This window comes from Leptonotus elevatus, chromosome 19, assembly GCF_054856555.1.
Source record: "Leptonotus elevatus isolate MCC_2025b chromosome 19, RoL_Lele_1.0, whole genome shotgun sequence".
NCBI lineage: Eukaryota > Metazoa > Chordata > Actinopteri > Syngnathiformes > Syngnathidae > Leptonotus > Leptonotus elevatus.
The window spans coordinates 13,124,416-13,146,288 of NC_141257.1; the positions used below are offsets into that span (position 1 = coordinate 13,124,416).

At 38.7% G+C, this 21,873-nt stretch overlaps 2 protein-coding genes across 3 annotated transcripts; one reads left to right on the top strand and one right to left on the bottom strand.

Annotated features, from left to right (window-relative positions):
- Positions 1–464: 464 nt before the first annotated feature.
- nelfe (negative elongation factor complex member E) lies at positions 465–4,772 on the bottom strand. The gene is made up of 11 exons (XM_086061935.1): positions 4,665–4,772; positions 4,328–4,418; positions 4,160–4,229; positions 3,920–4,065; positions 3,739–3,813; positions 3,601–3,638; positions 3,097–3,512; positions 2,867–3,008; positions 2,721–2,775; positions 1,819–1,921; positions 465–1,731 (listed from the first exon to the last, which is right to left on the bottom strand). The coding sequence occupies exons 2-11, from the start codon at positions 4,400–4,402 to the stop codon at positions 1,655–1,657; spliced, it is 1,197 nt and encodes a 398-aa protein (XP_085918061.1). The 5' UTR covers positions 4,403–4,418; positions 4,665–4,772; the 3' UTR covers positions 465–1,654.
- Positions 4,773–4,906: 134 nt separating this feature from the next.
- Positions 4,907–21,808, top strand: skic2 (SKI2 subunit of superkiller complex). Of its 2 annotated transcripts, XM_086063373.1 has the most exons (29): positions 4,907–4,974; positions 5,289–5,407; positions 5,499–5,620; positions 5,848–5,965; positions 6,102–6,216; positions 6,316–6,390; positions 6,658–6,711; positions 8,684–8,841; positions 9,077–9,232; positions 9,323–9,468; positions 10,330–10,476; positions 10,560–10,644; positions 10,730–10,836; positions 10,909–11,055; positions 11,154–11,250; positions 11,339–11,551; positions 13,167–13,277; positions 13,382–13,493; positions 13,580–13,698; positions 15,215–15,346; positions 15,605–15,742; positions 15,840–15,944; positions 16,765–16,900; positions 17,211–17,337; positions 17,421–17,631; positions 17,760–17,870; positions 18,031–18,249; positions 19,737–19,877; positions 20,938–21,808. In XM_086063373.1, the coding sequence occupies exons 1-29, from the start codon at positions 4,962–4,964 to the stop codon at positions 21,136–21,138; spliced, it is 3,735 nt and encodes a 1,244-aa protein (XP_085919499.1). In that variant the 5' UTR covers positions 4,907–4,961; the 3' UTR covers positions 21,139–21,808. The 2 variants fall into 2 exon arrangements, with proteins under 2 accessions (XP_085919499.1, XP_085919500.1); XM_086063374.1 differs by lacking the exon at positions 13,167–13,277.
- The last annotated feature ends 65 nt before the right edge of the window (positions 21,809–21,873 follow it).

Sequence of the window (21,873 nt, forward strand, 5' to 3'; positions counted from 1 at the left end):
TTTTGAGTGATAAGCGCTCTAATTAGCATTAGTGAGTCAGACTGGAGTAGATCATTACAATTCTTTGCACATCTATAGATTGAAGCAAAAATCCGTGTCAATCAAATCATTGTGAATCAAAAATCGTTCTTAATTGAAAATCAATTCTGAATCAAATCATGAAACATTCAAAGATTCCCACCCCTAATAATGTGTAACAATACATTGATTTTATTTCACAGTATTTGTCAAATTTTAACAAAATATTCCATGTTCAAAATTATGAGAATATCAAATGTTTTTAATATATCAAGTTTGTGAATGACGCTAGAATTTATTAGAATCCTTCAGAAAATTGTCAAATATCTCAAGTTTTCAAAATGTAAAAAAAACACATTGAAATTGCTAATATTTTAAATATATTTTTAACCTCTTAATGCCTTCACACGTTTTCTGCCAAGGTTGGCCCAAAAAAAACAAATACATAATTTTCCAAATAAAAATTTAATTGAATGGTCAAACCAACATTAACTGAGAATATTTCATATTCATCCATAGGTCAGTGGTTCACCTGACCTGTGCAGTGTGCACTACTAACCTTGCTCTGCAATCTGAATTCTCGCGGCGAGCCTGTTGATTTCCACCAATCACAGAGCGACATTGTGTTTGGGCGCGGGATATGTAGGTGTGACGAAACCAAAAAACGCAGACACTGTGGAAAACTAACCTAGGACAATGATTCATTAACACTGGATTTCAAGAATATTAAGTTTGGGATTGTAATATAAGACAGAAAAAGGGAAATGATGCCCAATACTTTGATAATAATGGCAAAACAGTTAATTCACAGATGTAGATTTATTAAATGTCGACCTTTTGTTTTTGATTTATTGTAGGGAAATTAAAAGGTTTGGAAGGACATTGAGGAGGGTTAAGACGAAGCAAGCTTTGGCGGTATTTAATAACTTAAAAAAATAATAATCTTTTTTCTTGTTTGACAGCACCATTCTGGCTGTGTGCTGAGTTTGAACTGGATGTTGGAGTTTGAATTAATAAAGAAAGCAAAAAAAACTAAAAACTAATCAAACATGGACAAAAGGACGCTGCAATTAATTCTGTCCTTGCAGAATTACCGTTTCCTTGTTGAATGTTGAACAGCGGGGCTTTGCATTTTTATCTGGTAAAGATGTTCGTGTTTTTTTTTCTCCATATGACGAGACCGAAGACGACGTTTTTGGTCAAAACAAAAGCGTACAAGATGCCGCTTCGTCCAATCAGCTCTAAGTATTGTACAGAATGTCCCGCCTTTCCCAAGCAAATCACCGTGGAGCAGTCCCAGATTGATATTGTGGAGAAATCTCTTGAGTGAATCACAATGATCAATCTGGCTATTGCCAGGTGAGTGCACTACCTTTCTCATTGCAATCAAGTTTCAGCTTCATGCATGCTAAGTTGCTAACCAATCTGACAACATTTTGGGAGTCACTGCAGCAAATGTGACAATAACAAAAAGACACTTCTTGATAAAAGAATCTAAACACTCATTTATGCATGTGGAAATGGATCAAGAAAAGAGTTGAAAAATAAAGCAATCCATCTTTTGATGGCCAACGAGTCATAATGAGAAAAAGGTTAAAGACAAATATAAAAAACTAATAATAATAGCCACTTTGTTTCATTCCAGGAAATCTTCACTGTACACGACCTGGTTCCTCTTGTCCCTATAAGAGCCTTTGGTGCTGTTGTGCACAGCTGTAAACGAGGGAGGCAAATATGCAGATTGAACTAGATGAAGATGCATAGGAGTCGAAAAGAGAAGTTGAACGAGTGAGTGTTTACCCAGAGAAGCCCACACAGACTTGCCGGTGGCAGCGTCCAACATAGGTTGCTTCCTGGCAATGCTGACTTTGATGTGAATGTCTCCCACTGTGCCCCCATTCAGCTGAAGGTGAGAAAAAGATTAGAATAAGGCAAAACAATAGATGTTTGTATTGCTTTACACAGGGTTTCTGCAGGCAAGTCTAATTTTATGCTTTTTAATGCTGTTTTCTATGCAACTTCGTAAAACAGATTTAATGCCCACGCCCATATACCGTTTATACTCAAATATTAGGACCGTCAGTTGTTTACAATTTTTAATCGTAATTACTGGTAATCGCACGATTTCCATAGTTAACTCACAATTACCGGTAACTGCAAATTAATCGCACATTATATCTGTTCCAAATGTACAATAAAATATTTTTTATGCTCTTGTTAATTAACATAAAAGTGGACAAATGTGGTTGCCAAGTACAAATGTGGTTGTATCTTTTCAAACATCGATACAGTGCTTTTATAATAAATAATTTGTAGTTAATTGAAGTTAAAAAGATATACTAAGCAGTTAAAAGGAGAGTAAAACATTGAGTTATACATTTGTGTTGAGGTAATTTTCTGCCACTAGGTGAGATTAGTGTTTCATGTTGGACATTGGTGACAGGAACTCTACGTTTTTCTTTTCAGAGCAATTGGTATAGGGAACAAAAAGCAACCGGTGGACTACAGGCCATTTTGTTCTTTGTAAATTACAAGTAGAGACCAGTCGACAAGATATAACTCATGTGTGAGTTTTTGATCTCATTTATTATGGCTAAATTGGGTTATACATTGTATGTAAAATAAAGCACGAACAACAATGTATTTAATTATTTATTTTAAATGACCCACTGAAACCCGGAATATTGTCATTATCTACCAACCTCAGCTACTGCCTGGTCTGCAGACTCCATCTTCTCAAATGTAATAAACGCACAACTACAAATCAAAACAGTAACAGTGAATAACACAATCAAAGAAAATGTACGAATAATGACAAACATTAGATGACGATGATATTGCTCCCTACTTGCGTGGGTTATCCATGGAGAGGTCGATGATGTTGCCGTGTTGAGAGAAAGCTGAGCGTATGCTGTCCTCAGAGAGCCCCGAGCCATAAACATACACTGTATTCCCCTTTCTCACTCTGCGCTCAGGATATGAATCCGATCCTTATAAAAGAAGGGACAGATTTACAAATCAAGTGATAAAGCAGGAGCCTTTTTTCCCTCCACTTTTCAACAGCGAATGGTTACTCACGTCTGAATGTCCCATCACGCTCTTTGTCTGACTCACGGTCCCGCTCCCGCTCCATCTCACTGCTCCGGTCTCTGCTTCGGTCTCTCTCCCTGTCCTTTTCTCTATCCCGCTCCCTCACTTTGTCACGTTCTCGATCCCCGTCACGTTCTCGATCTTTGTCACGCTCTCGATCCTTGTCACGCTCTCGATCCTTGTCACGCTCTCGATCCTTGTCACGCTCTCGATCCTTGTCACGCTCTCGATCTCTATCCCGGTCCCGTTCTCGCTCCCTGTCACGATCACGGTCCCTGTCACGGTCTCGGTCCCTCTCTCGATCTCTGTCTCGCTCTCTGTCCCGGTCTCTGTCCATCTCTCGGCTGGAGGACATTCCTCCCCCGTCATCTTCATCTCTGTATCTGTCACTTGAACTGACGAAGCTGTGGTAAAATGCAGGGGAAATATTTCACGTCAACAAATTGGAGTAGAACACCGTTCCACTTTTTCTTCAAGAAGCTGAGATAGTACCTCTCATACAGTGACTTCCTGTGGGATCTCCTTCCAGACTTGAAGTAACATATAAAAAAATATGGCAAAAAAAATTATGTTTAAAAGTGCCTCTTACCTTTGCAATAATGGCATCGTGCTTAACACATTGCATATTACCTCAAGTTGCTCTTCATCTGTAGAAACACTACTTTGGAAAGGTAAGAAAGCTGGAACTGTGCCCTTTTCAGGGTCCTGTGATGTTAAAAAATTAAAATAAAAAGGAGAAAAAATTATTAACACAAACAAAAGACAGGTAAAAAGTTCATATAGACATGCAAATAGAAGGACAATATGTTACCTTAAGTTTAATCTCCAGCATTCGAGAACGTTTAAAACCTGAGTTCTTGTTCTCTGACTTGATGGCACTGATCGCTCCTGATTTGATCAACATCTTCGCTTGCTCAGTTGCTGTCGCCGTGTCAACAACAGGCTGGTCTGACAGCGCTGTGATCAAGTCATGTACAAATAACAAAAAAGCTCAAGACTAATTTTGTACTTAGCAGAGGTGTCACAGTGCCACTGGTTAAAATTCACTTACTCCGTTTTAATCCACTCGGGTTTGTCTGGTTGGTTGTATTCTGCTTCTTAAGAGCAAGGAGTGCCTTTTTCTGAAACACAATGAGTGACTTAATAATCTAGCAATTATTCATAGAAAACAATACGTGTTTTTTTTGTGTACAGCATACAGAATGTGATTCCTCTTTACCTTTTTCTTGAGCTTCGCATACTTCTTTTGCAAAGCCTCTTCTTCCTCCGTTAGCGAAGATGGAAACGCAACCATGATGGAAGTGGTTTCACTACAAAAAACAAATGACTAATTACTATTCAACTGAACGGTTCTAACACTCGACAACACAATCCAACAACCCAGACGATTAGCTCGATAAGAACTTGCCATAAATTCAAACGCGTTACACAAAAATATTAACGTACGTAACTAAACATCGTTCAAAAGCAAACAACTCTCTTGATTTGTCATACTCGTGACGCATTTGCATAGACTAATTAGAATTTATCTGCAATAACCTGAATCGTCTACTCACCAAATTCACAGGGAGCGCTCAACAAAAACACAGTCGCGTAAATATGACGTACTACATGGCGACGGCATTTCGGAGAAAAGTTTACTAAATCGTATCTGTTTTTATGTGGCAATTGCATATTGTATTATTTACAACATAAGATATGTTAATTTATATTTTAGTTATTTTGACACCAAAGTCGATTTTTCCAATATTTTGCATCTGCCTTGGCTGTCGAGCCACTTCCGTTTCGTCAAGCAAGTTACTTCCGATTCCGAGGCAACCAAATGCGACAACTCAGCACCATTGATAGAGAATATGGAAAGAATAAGTAAGTTTAACATTTTTTGCCAAAAGTCCCACCAGTTCTATCAAATAACCAAAAATTGGAAAATAATCGTGCTTTATTATAAACTATCTAATTTCTGTTACTTGAGTATGAGGAGCTATTTTCGACAAACAGCTTCAGCATATTGCTTTATTTAGCAGAACCATCGCTTTTGGCCACAACTAGATTATGAATTCATATTAGTCATTGTTGAGTCTATCAGTGTTTTCTTACAGAAAGCATTTCCCCGATAGTATTTACGTTGTCAGGGTGCATCTCGTTTACTAGCGTGTTTGTTTACTCCTGCCTCTCTGTAGATGTGCCCCCACCGGGCCCTATGGACCTTCCTCTGTCCTTGTTGGAGATGGGATGCTCTGGCAGGTTTGAACTTATCACGCATCCTGTCCCGGGCTTACCTTTTCCTCCGCAAAGCACGGTCAGTATTGATGGTGGATCTGGAAGGTCTTTGCCAACTCAACAGGTTTCTTCATCTTGTACACTATCCTGTCATATATTTCCCTCATCAGCTCCCCAACGGGCTTCCCCCCACGAGCCTGAGCCTGGAGGCTGAAGTAAAGAAACAGTTTTTACAGGATCCTGGCTGGCTTCCTTTGCATGACACAGACTTTGCCTTCCAAAAGTTTCTCAGGTGCGTATCCTAAATAAAATCCTATTTGTTGTTTATGCCAGTATTCCTTTAGGAGGAGGTATAGATCATTCTTACTTGATGTTACCTCTGACAATGTCAGTCCACGCCCTGTGCTTGCTTGGGCTTCCTCCAACATTCAAAAATATTTTACCATTATTTATTTTGTTCTTTGGAAAGAATTATATATGCCGATATTTAAAGCTCAGCTCTGTTGTTGTCTCTTCCAGTGTGACACAGAGAAATGTGAATGTCGACTCCCTGCTCAACTGCACATCATCGCCACTCAATTCTGGTCTCTCTGTCATCAGAGATCCGACCACAGGGATGCTGCTGGATTTCACAGAGGTATTCTCACTCCTCCCCTTGTACTACTATTATGTTAATACTAGGAAGGGCATGCAGTGATTAGAACTCTTGCGAGTTATGCTATTGTATTGTTTGAAGTCAATGTGAACTTATTATTTGTTTTATTTACGGTTAGGTATCATTGGAGAACACTGGCCTTTCGTCAAAGAACTCGCTGTCATTACAACGCAAACCCGGACCTCCTTCAGAGAGCCTTCGAGGAAGCAACACAAACTACCCCTTTCTGCCTGGTGAAATAAATGCCTTCAGTTATTTTTCCAAATGAGGACAAAACTCTCAGTATCTGAAAGTGTATTTACCACATTTCCCCTCCCTCTACTTCTCCATAGGGGGTATGGAGGAACTTACTCTGGACCAAATCAAGCATAAGACAGAGCTGGAACAAGACATAGACTTTGAGAATGGTGAGCTTTAATGTTGTTTTCCACCAATGTCCAAATACAGTGGACCTTTGACATTCAAACGGTTCAGTGGTTGTTAACTCCAAACTTGACACCCAATTTACAAGAAAATGTGGTCCAAATATTGAACAAAAAACTGGAACAGATTCGTCCTCTTTCCATTATTCCTTTCTGGGAAAGTGAATGTAAATCAGTACAAATTAAACTCTACTGTAATGCCAAGATACTGTATACGTTGTTTAAATTTCCTAATTCATTTCTAACCAACAGATTTGCTACAAGTTCCTCCTGGTTTTAAAGCTGGAATGGACTTCACTGACAGAGGTTTGTCGACATGCCTTGGCTTGTGTATGTTGGTCAAGGTACATTTTGAATATTTTAATTGTGTTTATTGGTTCACACTAAGCCATTCTGCTATACAAACTGGAGTAGGTGGTAATGATTTTTACCTTAGCCATTACTACGGTAATCAGTAGTACAAACCAAATTCCCAAAAAGTTGGGACACTATACAAATTATGAATAAAAACTGAATGTAATTATATGGAAGTGCCAAATTTCAATATTTTGTTCAGAATACAACATAGATGACAGGTCAAAAGTTTTAAACTGAGAAAATGAATAATTTTAAGGGAAAAATATGTTGATTGTAAATTTCATGATGCCAACAAATCTCAAAAAAGTTGGGACAGATAGCAATAAAAGGCTGGAAAAGTCAATTGCACTTATAAAAAAAAACTGCTGGAAGATCAGTTACCACTAATGAGGTCCATTGGCAACTTGATTGGAGTATAAAAAGAGCTTCTCGGAGTGGCAGTGTCTCTCAGAAGCGAAGATGGGTAGAGAATCACCAATTCCTCCAATGTTGCGCAGAAAAATTGTGGAAAAAAATCTGAAAGGTGTTTACCAGCAAAAAACTGCAAAAAGGTTGAAGTAATCATCATCTATAGTGCATAACATCATCCAAAGATTCAGAAAATCTGGAACAATCTCTGTGTGTAAGGGTCAAGGCCGAAAAATCACACTGGATGCCCATGATCTTCGGGCCCTTAAACGGCACTGCACCGCAAACAGGAATGCTCACTCAGTGTAAGAGAAATCACAGAAAGGGCTCAACAATACTTCCAGAAAACATTGTGGGTGAACACAATCCACCATGCCAGCCACCGTTGCCAGATGAAACTCTACAGTACAAAGAAGAAGCCATTTCTAAAGCAGACCAAGAAGCGCAGATGTTTCTCTGGGCCAGGGGTTATTTAAAAATGGAGTGTGGCAAAGTGGAAACCTGTTTTGTGGTCAGACAAATCACGATTCAAAGTTCTTTGTGGAAAACTGGGGCGCTATATCATACTGACTAAAGAGGACAAGGACAACCCAAGTTGTTATCAGCACTTCGTTTATAAGCCTGCATCTGTGATGGTATAGGGTTGCATGAGTGCGTGTGGCATGGGCAGCTTCCACATCTGGAAAGGCATCGTCAATGCAGAAAGGTATATTCAGATTCGAGAACAACATATGCTCCCATCCAGGCATCATCACTTTCAGAGAAGATCTTGCATTTCTCAAAACGATAATGCCAGACCACATGCAGCACCAATTACAAAATCATGGCTGCGTAGGAAAAGGACCCGGGTATTGAAATGGCCAGCCTGCAGTCCACTTCTTTCACTTTTTAGAGCACATTTGGCGCATCATAAAGCGGAAGGTGCAACAAAGAAAGCCCAAGACAGTTGAACAGTTGGAGAGACGCGCGTTAGACAAGAATGGGACAGCATTCCTATTTCTAAACTTGAGAAACTTGTCTCCTCGATCCTCAGCTGTTTGCAGACTGTGGTGAAAATGGCCTTGTCCCAACTTTTTTGAGATTTGTTAACACCATGTAATTTAAAATCAACATCGTTTTCCCTTAAAATGATAAATTTTCACAGTTGAAACTTTTGACCTGTTCTCTATGTTCTATTCTGAATAAAATATTAAAATGTGGCACTTCCACATAATTGCATTCAGTTTTTATTCACAATTTGTGTAAGTGTCCCAACTTTTTTGGAATTGGGTTTGTAATTTCTTAACAGACAGTCACACAAAGAACAAACAACATGAGGTTCTTTCAGAATGAGTGTGCTATTTTCTAAGTCAAGACACTTACAATACAATACTGAAATTAAACAGGATGATAAAAAAATACATGGCACTGTAAGAAGAGCATGCACTAATTCACCAGTCCATGTACTGTATCTTGCAATATGCAAACACGTCATTTCGAGTAACTTTTCCTTTTCTAAATGTGAATCTTGAAGAAACTGAAGTAGCAAAACCCGAGGTCAACCTCATGTCACTCCTGTCGGCTTCTGATGATGTAATCGACTTGGAGGCAGAAGCAAAGGAGGAAGGCCAAGGACATGAACAGGCAGCCAAACTTCTGAGGACAAACAGCCTTGAAGACCTGGGCATCAAAGTAATCTATTTAGTGTTTTATAATATGTATTAATCTAACAATTTGCAGCTCAATGATATCTCCGCTTTGGCTTTCAGTTCATTTATGACAAATGAACTACAGTATTTTAAAGTACAACTTACTTGTTGATGGTACAGTTCTTTGTTATACATTTATCAAAGTGTTTGTAGCAACTACAATAAGTTCTGCATTTTAAAAAGTTGTATGACTATTTCTATTACTTTCAATGCATCAGGATGCTGTCTCTACCTCGTCTCGCTTCAGCAAAGAAAAAGATAGGAACTCAATAAAGAGTGAGAAGCTGGAAGAAACAAAGAAATGGGCCATTCCTGTTGACATAAGTTCACCCTGTGAGGATTTCCACAAACGTATCCCTCATCCAGCTTTTAAGGTACAGCTGTGCGCCAAACAGTGTCTTCATGCTCTTCTTCCATTGGTGTTTACTGTCATGCTATTTTTGCACCCTCCTCTCCTCCTGTAGTGGCCGTTTGAGTTAGATGTATTCCAGAAACAAGCCATATTACGACTGGAGGCCCATGACTCTGTGTTTGTAGCGGCACACACATCGGCTGGCAAAACTGTAGTGGCCGAATACGCCATTGCACTCTCACAGAAACACATGACAAGGTGTGTATTTGCAGATAAGGTCAAAATCACGTCACAGTTTTGTGTCTTTCTGAGCTGCCACTTTTCTTATTTGAAAATAGCGGCATATTTTGGTTAAAAGGGAAGGGAAACCCAATTGAAATGCTTGTCATTACCACTAGGGGGACACAAAAATGAAAAAAGATTGGAATACTACCTTCATGCACCTACTGGCTTTGGTTAAACAAGCAGCCTTAGTTACTAACTGAAAAGGAGTTCACTGGGCTAATAAAAAAAAAACATAATATGATTCTAAAGCACTGCTTCATGTAAAACATTATGAATGTTAAGAAAATATCCATAGATATGGATAATAAGCTCCAGCTCACGTTAAGTATAAAAAAAAATGGATTGATGGATGTTATTAACTCATTCCCTCCCAGCCATTTTCACTGAAGCAACCCCCTTCGCTCCCGGCTGTTTTACTGGATTTTGTCAGATTTTGCAAGGCCTACAGAATATTAGAGTCTCTTCTTTCATCAGGAAAAAATTATATTTCTATATGTTTTCGTTTTGCAGAAATTAGCATGAGAATATAGCTAAGTTTCATCATTGTTCACAAATCTGTTTAAAACAGTGGGGAACACAACTCGTTGCAACATGGCCCTGGTTGATCTCTTATACTCTGCTGCCACCTGCTGTCCGTTTTTGTAATAACTACCATTGCTTTAAGCCACCTCTTCATGTCAGAAGCTGCATCAAAGCCTTCAGTATGCTCTTGCATAAAAAAAAAACATAAACGGAAAAATACGTTTTTAGGAGTGAAGGACAAAGTATTAAAATAACATGCTTACACGTTTTTGGATTTGAATGAGTTAATGTGTATATTGTGTCTTATGATAGGACCATCTACACTTCCCCAATCAAGGCTTTGTCCAATCAGAAATTCAGAGACTTCAAGACCACCTTTGGGGATGTTGGTCTCCTCACCGGTGATGTCCAGCTCAGTCCTGAAGCTTCATGTCTCATTATGACCACTGAGATCCTCAGGTTTAAAAAAATAAATAAAAAATTGTGATTAGCATTTGAATATTTTTCCCCCAGAAAACTGAAAAGTTTCTCTTCACTTTAAGGTCAATGCTTTACAACGGTTCAGAAGTCATCAGAGACTTGGAGTGGGTCATATTTGATGAGGTCCACTATATTAATGATGCTGAGGTCAGGAGATTCTCAAAAATTCCCATTTAAAAAAATATTCAGATTCAATAGCACCCGTTTTTCTATTTTTTTTTTAATTGCACAGAGAGGAGTGGTGTGGGAAGAGGTTCTCATCATGTTGCCTGATCACGTAAGCATCATTCTCCTGAGTGCTACAGTGCCAAACGCTCTAGAGTTCAGCGAGTGGATCGGGTAGGTGCTGCCAAAATTCCCAAAACGCCTAAAGCCGGATAAATGTGACATGTCTACTACCGAACTTTCCAGACGCATTAAGAAGAAGCACATTTATGTGATCAGCACATTGAAGAGGCCCGTGCCTTTGGAGCATTATTTGTACACTGGAAACAACACTAAGACCCAGAAAGAGATGTTCTTACTTTTGGATGCTACAGGAAACTTCATCACCAAAGGGTACCAACTTTCGTCTTCTTATCCGTAGATCATACAAAAAAAGGGGACGTTTATAGCAGGCAAAGTTGTTACAAGTATAGCATACTGTGTGTTTTCAGCTATTACGCAGCTGTGGATGCCAAAAAGGAGCGAACTAGCAAATATGCCCAATCTTTTGGCGCAAAAAATACATCCCAGAACACCACAGCTAGTCAAGTAATTATTTATTTCTTCCTGAAAGCTGCTCTTATATCTTTATTTGTTCTTTTTTCCCCTCATATGTACATCCTTGTCTCCATTCTAGGACCGAGCAGTGTGGCTCACCCTCCTGCACTTCCTGTCCAATCGACAGCAGACCCCCGTGGTGGCTTTCACCTTCTCACGTACACGCTGTGACGAGAACGCCCGTTCGCTGGACTCCATGGACATGACCACCTCCATCGAGAAGGCCGAGATCCACTCGTTCTTCCAAAAGAGCCTGAGTCGCCTCAGAGGGGGAGACAGACAGCTGCCTCAGGTAGCTAGGACGTTATTTCACAGGAAATCTCAGTTCATCTATTTCCTATAGAGGTGGGTGAGCTAGAGCCTAACCCAGCATACTTTGGGTGAGAGCAAGGGTGTAACCTGGACTAAAATGGGTGGCAATGAATGAGTTAAGTCTTCAGTTAACCAAAGAAACATATTTTGAATGTGGCAAGAAACCAGTGTAGTTACAGAAAACCACTGAAAACACAGGAAGGCTGGAGCCATGATATCAACCTTGAACCTCAGAACTGTGATCTGTGCATCACACAAACTAGACTCAGGAAAAAGTCAGCTCTTTTGTTGTTGTTCCAAAAAAAGGAAACAGATCGCTCTTTATGTGTTGTTCTACATGAAATTAACATAATACTGAATAACTTCTCATATGCTGTTCCAAAAAAACCATTTGATTAGATGTTTTTTTTTTTATTATGTACAGTATGTTCTCTTTAAAGAGGAAGTCAAGTCAAAAAATGTATTTACAATAATATGTTCTATGCAGCCCCACTAGTCTAAACACGGCATTCTGTTTACTAGTTTAGGGTTTAGTTTAGCGTTTGTGGAATATGAAATAAGCATCAAAATCTACCCATTATTATCTATTTCAGTGGGCAGCCATTTTGTCACTTGCTGTCGACTGAAAATCACATCACAGTGCGAAAAGGGATACTTGACTCATTGAGCCCTTTTCAGCAGTAAGAAGTTGATATTTTGTCCAGAATTAATTTGATAACTTCAATATTTTTCATGTACATTAATACCTTTAAAAACAAAATTTTCCACTTGCTTTCAACTGAAGATGACATCAGCGGTGCTGAGGAAATAGATAACAACCAATCACGGCTCACCTGTTTTCTGGGTTTGGTCAGCAAACTGAGCCATTTGGTCGTTACCTGTTTCCTCAGCACAGATGATGTCAACTTTAGTTGAGAAAAAGTGGCAAAATTTGTTTTTAAAGGTATAAATTGTTCATAAAAAATAATGAAGTTATCACATTAATTTTAGAAAAATATTATCTTCTTACTCTTGAAAATATCTCAATGAGTCAAGGATCCCTTTAAGGGTTCAGGTAACGACCAATCATGGCTCTCCTGTTTTCTGGGTTTTGTCATGTTCGCAAGATGATGATTTATTTTTTTTGTTATATTGTTTCTTTTTTTAATTACTTTACTTTTTTACTGAACTCTTGAGAGAGTAGGGCTTGTCTTCTTTCTGCCCCTTTTTATTCATCACTGAAGAATATTGTTTTATATTGTCTTTAATTTATTTGACAAATGAATGAAGTAAATGATTGAAATGGAAAAATGGCTGCCCCCTGAGATGGTTAAAAACGGGTGGATGTTGCTACTTAATTCATATGCAATATTAATCAGAATACTGTGTTTAGCCTAATGGGTCCGCATAGAACATATTATTGTAAAAGAGATGTTTGACTTGTCTTCCCCTTATTATTACAACCGAAACTAAACATACAATGGCTTATATAATGATATCTGGAATGCTAATAATTTTGTGGCCGACATTTCGGCTTTTTAAGGTAAAACGTCATATATGCTTGAATACTATTTTAACAATAACAATTAACAAATTGAAAAAAAAATGGTATTCAGATTGTGCTCATGAGGGACCTGTTGAAGAGGGGAGTAGCGGTCCATCATAGTGGAATCCTGCCCATATTGAAGGAGGTTATTGAAATGCTCTTTTCAAAAGGTCTCGTAAAGGTGAGTCTTACTTGTCAAAGTATTTATTTTTAATTATTTGGCGTGGATTTTTTACATTACGTGGCGAAATAACCATCTTTTAATCTTATATGTCATTGCCTTAGGTGCTGTTCGCGACCGAGACGTTTGCGATGGGAGTAAACATGCCTGCCAGGACGGTGGTGTTCGACAGCATCCGGAAACATGACGGAACCGGCTTTAGGAATCTGCTGCCAGGTATGCTTCCGAGCCAAGTGTTTATTACACCGCTTCTTCTCAGCACACGAATAGGCGTTTTGACATTTTTTAAAATATTTTTTTAGGTGAATATATTCAGATGGCGGGCAGAGCAGGCAGGAGAGGTCTTGATGCCACAGGCACCGTCATCATTCTCTGTAAAGCCGGCGTTCACGAGATGTCTGATTTGCATGTCATGATGCTGGTGAGGCTCTCTGTGTTACATACACAGTACATTTTGTAGAGTACATTTTACACTAAAAAATACTATATTCTGTCCCAATCTGAACAGAGAAAACTTTACACTTGGAAGAGAGCAAAATATTATTCTAGTGGATATAATGTTTAAAAAAAAAATCACTCAAGGGTTGAGGCATGATTACAGAACCTTCAGGTTGGGAGATGGCCAATCTACCCATTGAGCCATGCCGCTGCTACTGTGTGTCAGTATGTAAAGTTCAGGTGGGAACTTATACTGGTTCTTGCACCTTAATGCTCACGATATTATGCTAAAAGAAATGACCAGAAGACTGCATGTTCTCAGCTGAACTATTTACTAGGATGCCAGAAAGATTGAGTACAAAACTTGTGGAGCTTTCTTCTCTTAGTATGCAGAAGAGGATCGAATCTATTCAAAATAGTCTCCACTAGGCCTACACGGGGGACGGCGTAGCCTAGCCAATATTAGAATGTGTGACCTGATAGCCTTAAATGGTTTCTACTGGATAAGTGTGCCAGAATGCAGATAGATAGAAAAGCGCCAAGCAAGGACAAATCACAACGACACAACGGCCTAGCTCAAGTCACCTATCTAATCATTAAGAGCCCTAATCTAACAAGTATATCGCAGGTGTCAGGTGGAATCCTTATACCTCCATCATTTTTGGTCTCCTTTTGGACACACCAGCAATATGTTAACAAACAGTAGGCGTGGCATAGCTCATGTGGTAGAGTGATGCTGAAGGTTGTGGGATTGTTCCTCAACCCTTGAGTGATTTTTTTTTTTTAATAATATTTTACTCTCTTCCAAGTGTAAAGTTTACTCTGTTTAGACTGGGACCGAATATAGTCAAAAATGTACTCTATGCAATTTACTGTGAGTATACTACAGCATACTGGTTCAGAATGCTGTAATCCACATATAGGGACGAAGGTCTTCACAAGCCCAATGTTCACTAATAGTGAAATTGTCTGTGGTAGCTTGAACGTAAACTGCATTGTTTTCCAAATCTTTAAAGTATTTTTTGTCCAAACTGCCATACTCTTAGGAGGCATATCTACAAGGGCCAAATTTTCTAATGGGTCTGGGCATAGACTTTTCTCAATGTTAAGCCAGCGTGTTTGTGTGTCATTTCAAATTCATATTATCATTGGCTTCATCTGTGCAGCCCAGAAATAGTATCTTAAATTTTGGAATTTAAGCCCTCCATTTGATTAAGGCATCTGTAATATTTTGAGCTTGATTCTGGGACATTTTTTTCCCCAGATAAATGTTGACATTTTGTCCAGGTAATCAAAAATTGATTTTGGAATGTCCACAGGCAACATTTGAAATAAGTACAGCAGTCTGGGTAAAACGTTCATACGTATACTTTCCACACGACCTAGCAGAGAGATTTGGAGTGAGGACCATCGTTCCAAATCGTTACATATATGTCGAATTAATTTATCGTAATTTTCTTCATATTTTTTGTTTTGATGTCACATCTTCGCCCTTCCAGGGTAAGCCCACCACACTTCACTCGCAGTTCAGACTGACTTACACCATGATCCTCAACCTGCTGCGAGTTGAGGCTCTCCATGTGACGGACATGATGAGGAGAAGTTTCTCTGAAAGCCACAGAGACACTCAGGTAGCAACACAACAAAGCGGATTGAAATGCTCAGCTAAAAAAAAAAAAGTAGGCTTAATGTATCAGCAAATACAGTGAACCCCTGTTTATCTTGTTTATCTCATTTTTTATGATTAGTTTTACTTCTCCCGCATGATTACAACACATCACAACTGAATTTGAATACAAAGAATTTACATACAAAGCATAGAATGTATACAAAATACGTAGTGTCTAGTGCGGTGGGAGTGTGCTCATTATCATTGTGTGCTCCTCTAGGCACATGAGAAGAGGATCGCCCAGTTAAAAGAGACATTGTCCACTCTGCCTGCTGTGGCCAGTGAGGGCCAGCTCTCTGATTTGTTGCCGTATTACCACACAGTGACCGAACTACAGACCACGAGAGACATCCTACAGGTGCTACAAACACGCCATGAAGCCACACAACTTCACCTCACTCCTTTCTATCACTGCTAATATAACCACCAGTCTTACCTGCTGTCTTTGGCTCCAGCGTGCTATTCTAGAGTCGATCAATGGGCTGAAAGCGCTGTCTGTGGGCAGAGTTGTGGTGGTGAACAACAAGCAGCATCTCAACGCCCTGGGAGTTATCCTGCAGGTAGATTTGCACACGCACATCCTGCTTGAAAGGTTTGAGGGGATAGTATATAGAAGAATGCAGCAGAACATTAAGAATATTGATACATTTTGATCTACTGAAGCATTACTGTGAATGGATGAGTCAGCATTTAGACAATGATTATTTAAGTGTGCTGTACATTGGTTTTAAGGCACAACTCTCCCAGCTTTCACACAATTATCAGACTTCCAGTATTTTCAACACTCACTTGTCGAGTCTCCCAGCATGCACTTGGCTAGAGGATGCATGCGACCTGGATCTGGGCTGCAGACAGTAATTCATACCTGCAGGTGATGATATCTCACCCAAGCTATTGCAGGAAACAGCTCCCTTACACTATGGAGAGGACCAAAAATGGAAATGGAAGAAAAAAATATATATATATATATATACACACACACACGCATTTCATGCTGACAGCGTATGCAGCATGAAATAAATAAATATGAGAGCAGAGCGTTTTTATCTATTGATTGACATTTAAATCAATTTATATATTTATTTCCACCTTTATTTTTATATTTTGAATCTATTTTTTTATTTATTTTTTTATTTTTACTTTTATAATTTTATTTATTTATTGTTGTTGTTTTTATTTCCATTTATATTCACTTTTTTTGTATTTAATTTTAGGATAATATTTTTTTGTTGTTTTTATTTTCACTTTTTTGTTAAAATGTATTTATTTTGGCATTTTTGGTCCTCCATATTACTCGAAGCCACTGTGAATAAGTGGGCAAAGTTAGGTTAGAGGCAGTGGCACGAATATCACCCACTCCATGTCCGCTTCCCTCACCAGGTGTCCAGTGACGCTGTGAATCGCACCTTCACAGCACTCGTCATATGCGACAAAGGCAACGAGGAAGGAGAAGGAAACAGTGGTGACAGCCGAGCTCTTCCTCACCTCTACAACACGGCGCTCTTCATCCCTGAAGGTTGGTGAGCTGGATTTGATTTGTGTGCATGTGTGCTGAACTCTACATTTTGGGAATACATTGGGAACCAGCAGATAGTACTGTTATGCTTTTCTGTCAAAATTAGGGATAAAGGCCTTAATTTGCCATTCAAACAAATGTTTTCTGCAGATGGAAGACATATGCATTTTTTTTAAATGGGCTTTTAAATGGACATTCACCACAAATTCTGCTTAGCAACAAGTGACTCAAGGTGTCGCAACCAAGAAAAATTCTCCATATTAAAACCATACAAGTATATAAGATGACCCTTGGTGTGTTTTTTTTCCAGGTCCATGCAGCCACACAGTGCAGAAGCTAAAGCCTCAGGACATCACTGGCATCACAATGAAGACCCTCAAAGTGATTCCCGACAGGATAATCGACAATTATCATAAGAGACAACAGCCCCGATTCAGGTTTGGCAGTCAACTGCCTTTATTAGGAATCCGAACGTTAGCCTAAGTTTGGTGGACAAAACCGATCTTCTCTCATCATCCAGGGCTGAACCACCCGGTCAAGCCATCTCCACGGCCACCCAAGAGCTCATGCGGCTGGCCGAGGCCAACGCAGGCGGCATCGCCACCCTCGACCCGGTCAATGACCTTCAGTTGAAGAGTGTCGATGTGGTGGAGGCCTCCATGCGTCTCCGCGTACTGCAGGACAGCCTGAGAGAATTCAACTGCATCCACTCGCCAACTTTCGCAGAGCAGGTGTGGGCTTCTTGTCAGTTTTGATCGGCGTACTGTACGCAAACGCCGCATCTGTGCGATATCGCTATCATGAAGTGTCATTTAAACCACTACACATTTTCACTGTGTACTCATTGTGTGCATTTCAGTTTGCTAAAGTTAAGGAGAGGATGAGTGTGCAAGAGGAGCTGGACAAGCTGCTTTTCCTGGTCTCAGATCAGTCGTTAACTCTGCTGCCCGAGTACCATCAGAGGATTAAGGTTTGGTTATTTGACATAGTTTGACTTTAGCAATTGAGCAATCACAGATGTTCATTGTTGTATAGTTATATCATAGTTCACATACCACCGCCCTGCTATATCAAAATAAATAAAGTAAATAGTAATGAGCTGGCTGTGTCTTCCCGTCGCTATTCCTCAGGTGCTGCAGTCGCTCCAGTACGTGGACGGCGGCGGCGCCGTGCAGCTTAAAGGCCGCGTGGCCTGTCAGATCAGCAGCCACGAGCTGCTCCTCACCGAGCTGCTGTTTGAGAACGCACTGAGCCCGCTGGCGCCTGAAGAGAGCGCCGCCCTGCTGTCCTGTTTGGTCTTCACGCAGAACACCCAAGTGGAGCCGCACATTACCAACACTTTACAGGAGGTGAGGTGCAAGTGATGATGTCTTCAACACTGTCAAGAATTGACTGTAGAATTTACAGTAAATAACTGGCAAAAAAGTTTCCAGATAATTATTGTAAAATTAATTAATTACTGTAAAAATATATTACTGCATATTATGACAAAAATATATTATTATTTATTACTGTATATCAATTACAGTTGTTACTTGGCCAGGTCACTCCTGGTTAAATAAAGGAATGAACTTACAGTTAATTTATATACAGTAAAAGAAATTGTAAAACAACAAAATGTTACAGTAAGTTACTTACTGTTAATTCATTTATATACAATAGCAATTATAAAAACAAAACAAAAAAACGTACTTACTGTTAATCTGTAATGAGTAAAAAATTGTTAAAAAAATTTACAGTAATATGATGTCATAGATTTTTACAGTAATTAATTGAATAATAACCTGGCAATGTTTTTTTTCCAGTAAATTCTACAGTCAATTTTTACAGTGTTGAAATGTAATGTTTCATTCTTATATCTTATTGTGTAACGCTCTTAGTGGTGGACTGTGCATTTGATAAATGGGCCTTTAGTGGGGACTTAATAATTGTATCATGTCAATCATCTGGAGCAGTTAAGAATCAATAATTATCGATTATTTATATCAATAATGTGGCAAAAACGTAAAACATTTGATACATGATGCGTACCATTGTATTAATGTGTGCAGATCGCTTTAGACGTGTTTCGTTGGTCAAGTTTTGCTCTGACCAACAAGTGATCAAGTCATCGAGAGCTAGCTAATTGTTGTCCCTGTGAGGATGAATTTCACACCTGATTGGTTAAAGAAACGCTTCCATTGCTAATAGTTTAAAGGGACAGTGGGCCAACCAGCATGTCTTGTAGGCTTACATCGCAAACACAATATTAATCAAAATACTGTGTTTAAACTAATGGGGCTGCATACAAAATATTATTGTAAATACATTTCTGTGGTTGCCTCCCACTATGACACTGAACACTGTACATGTGCACCAATGATGCATAACATCATTCTTCACTTGTGTTCCCTTAATTCACTCATGTTTTGTAAAAATACACCTTTTGCTGCTGCTGCTGCTTCTTCCACCTGTTTGGAGCTTAACCTGGGACATGAAAGGGCTTTATATGGTCTTAAATTAGTCATGAGCACTCTCTATCTAGTTATCATGCTCAGTTAAGCAGCAAATTCTTATTCTGATTCTTAAAAAAAAAAAACGGCATAATCTTTTTCGTAGCGGCAAGAGGCGAGTCATGTACTGTACACTCACCAAACAGCAGGTACAATTGCATAATTTATTGATCCAATGGAAGATTTGTATCAAACTCAATTTGACTCATTCAATAATTTCATTGGTTTAGAACTGAACTGCATTGTACTGAATATCAATATGTTTTCCTTAACCCCACCTTTCCTTTTCTACTTTCCTTTGGTTGACTCATCACCTGTTCCTCTAATTGACGTTTTCTACTCAGGGTATTAATCGTGTGCTGTCAGTGGCACAGCGTATAGGAGAGTTACAACGGGATTGCGGCTTACCACAAACAGCCGAAGAATTTGTGGGCCAGTTCAAGTTTGGCCTGACAGAGGTCGTGTACTGCTGGGCCAGAGGCATGGTGAGTTTTGAATTATTTTTTATCTGGGAGAAAATTTTCATTTCCGTTTCTGGTATGGAGGACCAAAAAATGTCCCAATAAATAAATAAATAATTTAAATGGAAAATAAAAACGGCTGTAAAAATATAATTCAAAAATGTAATGATATATTTATTTTTTACATCTTGTTTTTAAATGTTGTATTTATTTATTTTGTTGTTGTTTTTATTTCCATTTTGTATACATTTTTTGTATTTAATTTTGGAATTATATTTTTTTATATCCAAAATTAATTAAAATGGAAAATAAAAACAGATGTAAAAATATAATACAAAATTAAATTAGATATTAATTTTTATCTTGTTTTTAATTGTTGTATTTATTTTTACTTTTATTTATTTATTTTTTGTTGTTTTTATTTCCATTTATATTTATTTTTTGTATTTAATTTTGGAATTATATTTTTTATATCCAAAATGAATTAAAATGGAAAATAAAAACAGATGTAAAAATAAATAAAAAATAAAATTTATATTAATTTTTAGTTTTTTAATCTTGTTTTTAATTGTTGCGTTTATGTTTACTTTTGTTTGTTTATTTTCAGTTCTTTTAATTTCCATTTATATATATTTTTTATTTTTATTTGGGAATTATATTTTTTGTATCCGTTTTTATTTTCACTTTTATCATTTATTTAAAAAAAAAACATTATTTTGGCATTTTTGGTCCTGGAAGCAGCAAATCACTGCAATTCAAATTTCCTCTGAAACTGTGTGAATGGTAAGAGATGCTGTTGCCTAGCTACTACGGAAATGAATCATTTGAGGACAATAATTAATAATAATTCATTATGGCATATAGGGACTCATTCTGTTGTATGCAATGCAGACTCGTTACCATGGCAACAGGTGGCTACCCCAAGTAACCAACTTAACCTATATTTAGCTGCATTTCTGACCACACTGGTGATGAATTATAGTATAAAGCTTCATTTCATACCTTATCTATCATGTTGCTATTTCTCATATCTCATGCTTATATTGCACATCCCTCACCATTCATCTTCTATCAATTACCACAGCCGTTTGCCGAGATCGCCCAGTTGACGGACGTCCAGGAGGGCACGGTGGTGCGCTGCATCCAGCGTCTGGACGAGGTGCTGAAGGAGGTGCGTCAGGCCGCCCGCATCGTGGGAGACTCGGTGCTGGGGAGTAAGATGGAGAAGGCCTCCCTCGCCATCCGGAGAGATATCGTCTTCACCGCCTCCCTCTACACCCACTGAGAGATGGATGATGGACGTGTGCTTAAGACACGTTTCCACCAAGCCGCACGGTTCATTTCATCATAAGTGGATACACACATACACATTTTGCAAACGTCACATGATCAGAGGTGGTTAGTCGTTCAATAAGCTATTAACAACAGCAGTTTGGGGTGAACAGTGTACATTGAACAAAATTAACGAAAACATAGAAATGGGAGAAGTAGAACACATTGTTTACAACAGTTTCTGCTCGGTTGCCATATTTTTCTATGCGGACTGTCTGCATAGTTAACAAATTCTCTGAGGTGCACGATGTGGAAAATGTGAATGTTACTAAAATGATGTCATTTCGCCGCGTGGAGCCATGCAGACCTCACGGATGCGTCAAGCATAAATGAATCGAGTCATTTACAGTATTGGTGAAACTCTTCTCCGTTTGTGTCTGCATGACTAGCGTTTACTGCCCCTAGTGGCCAAGTCACACACACCAAAAGGAGATGCAATTAATTAATCATGATACACACATTGTTCAATTCTTACATTCTATTTAGAATTCAGCTAACCTAAACTGCATGGGACTGTTGGAGGAAACCACCATCCGCCACTGTGCTGCGAAATTACATTTACCTTCTGCCTTTGTACATTTTGTCTTTGTAAATTGTTGTAATAAAACGTACTGTATTCTTAAGTGTGTGTATTTTTGTAACTTAAAAAAACTCCTATAAGACCATTAAAATGCTCTGAAAATCATTT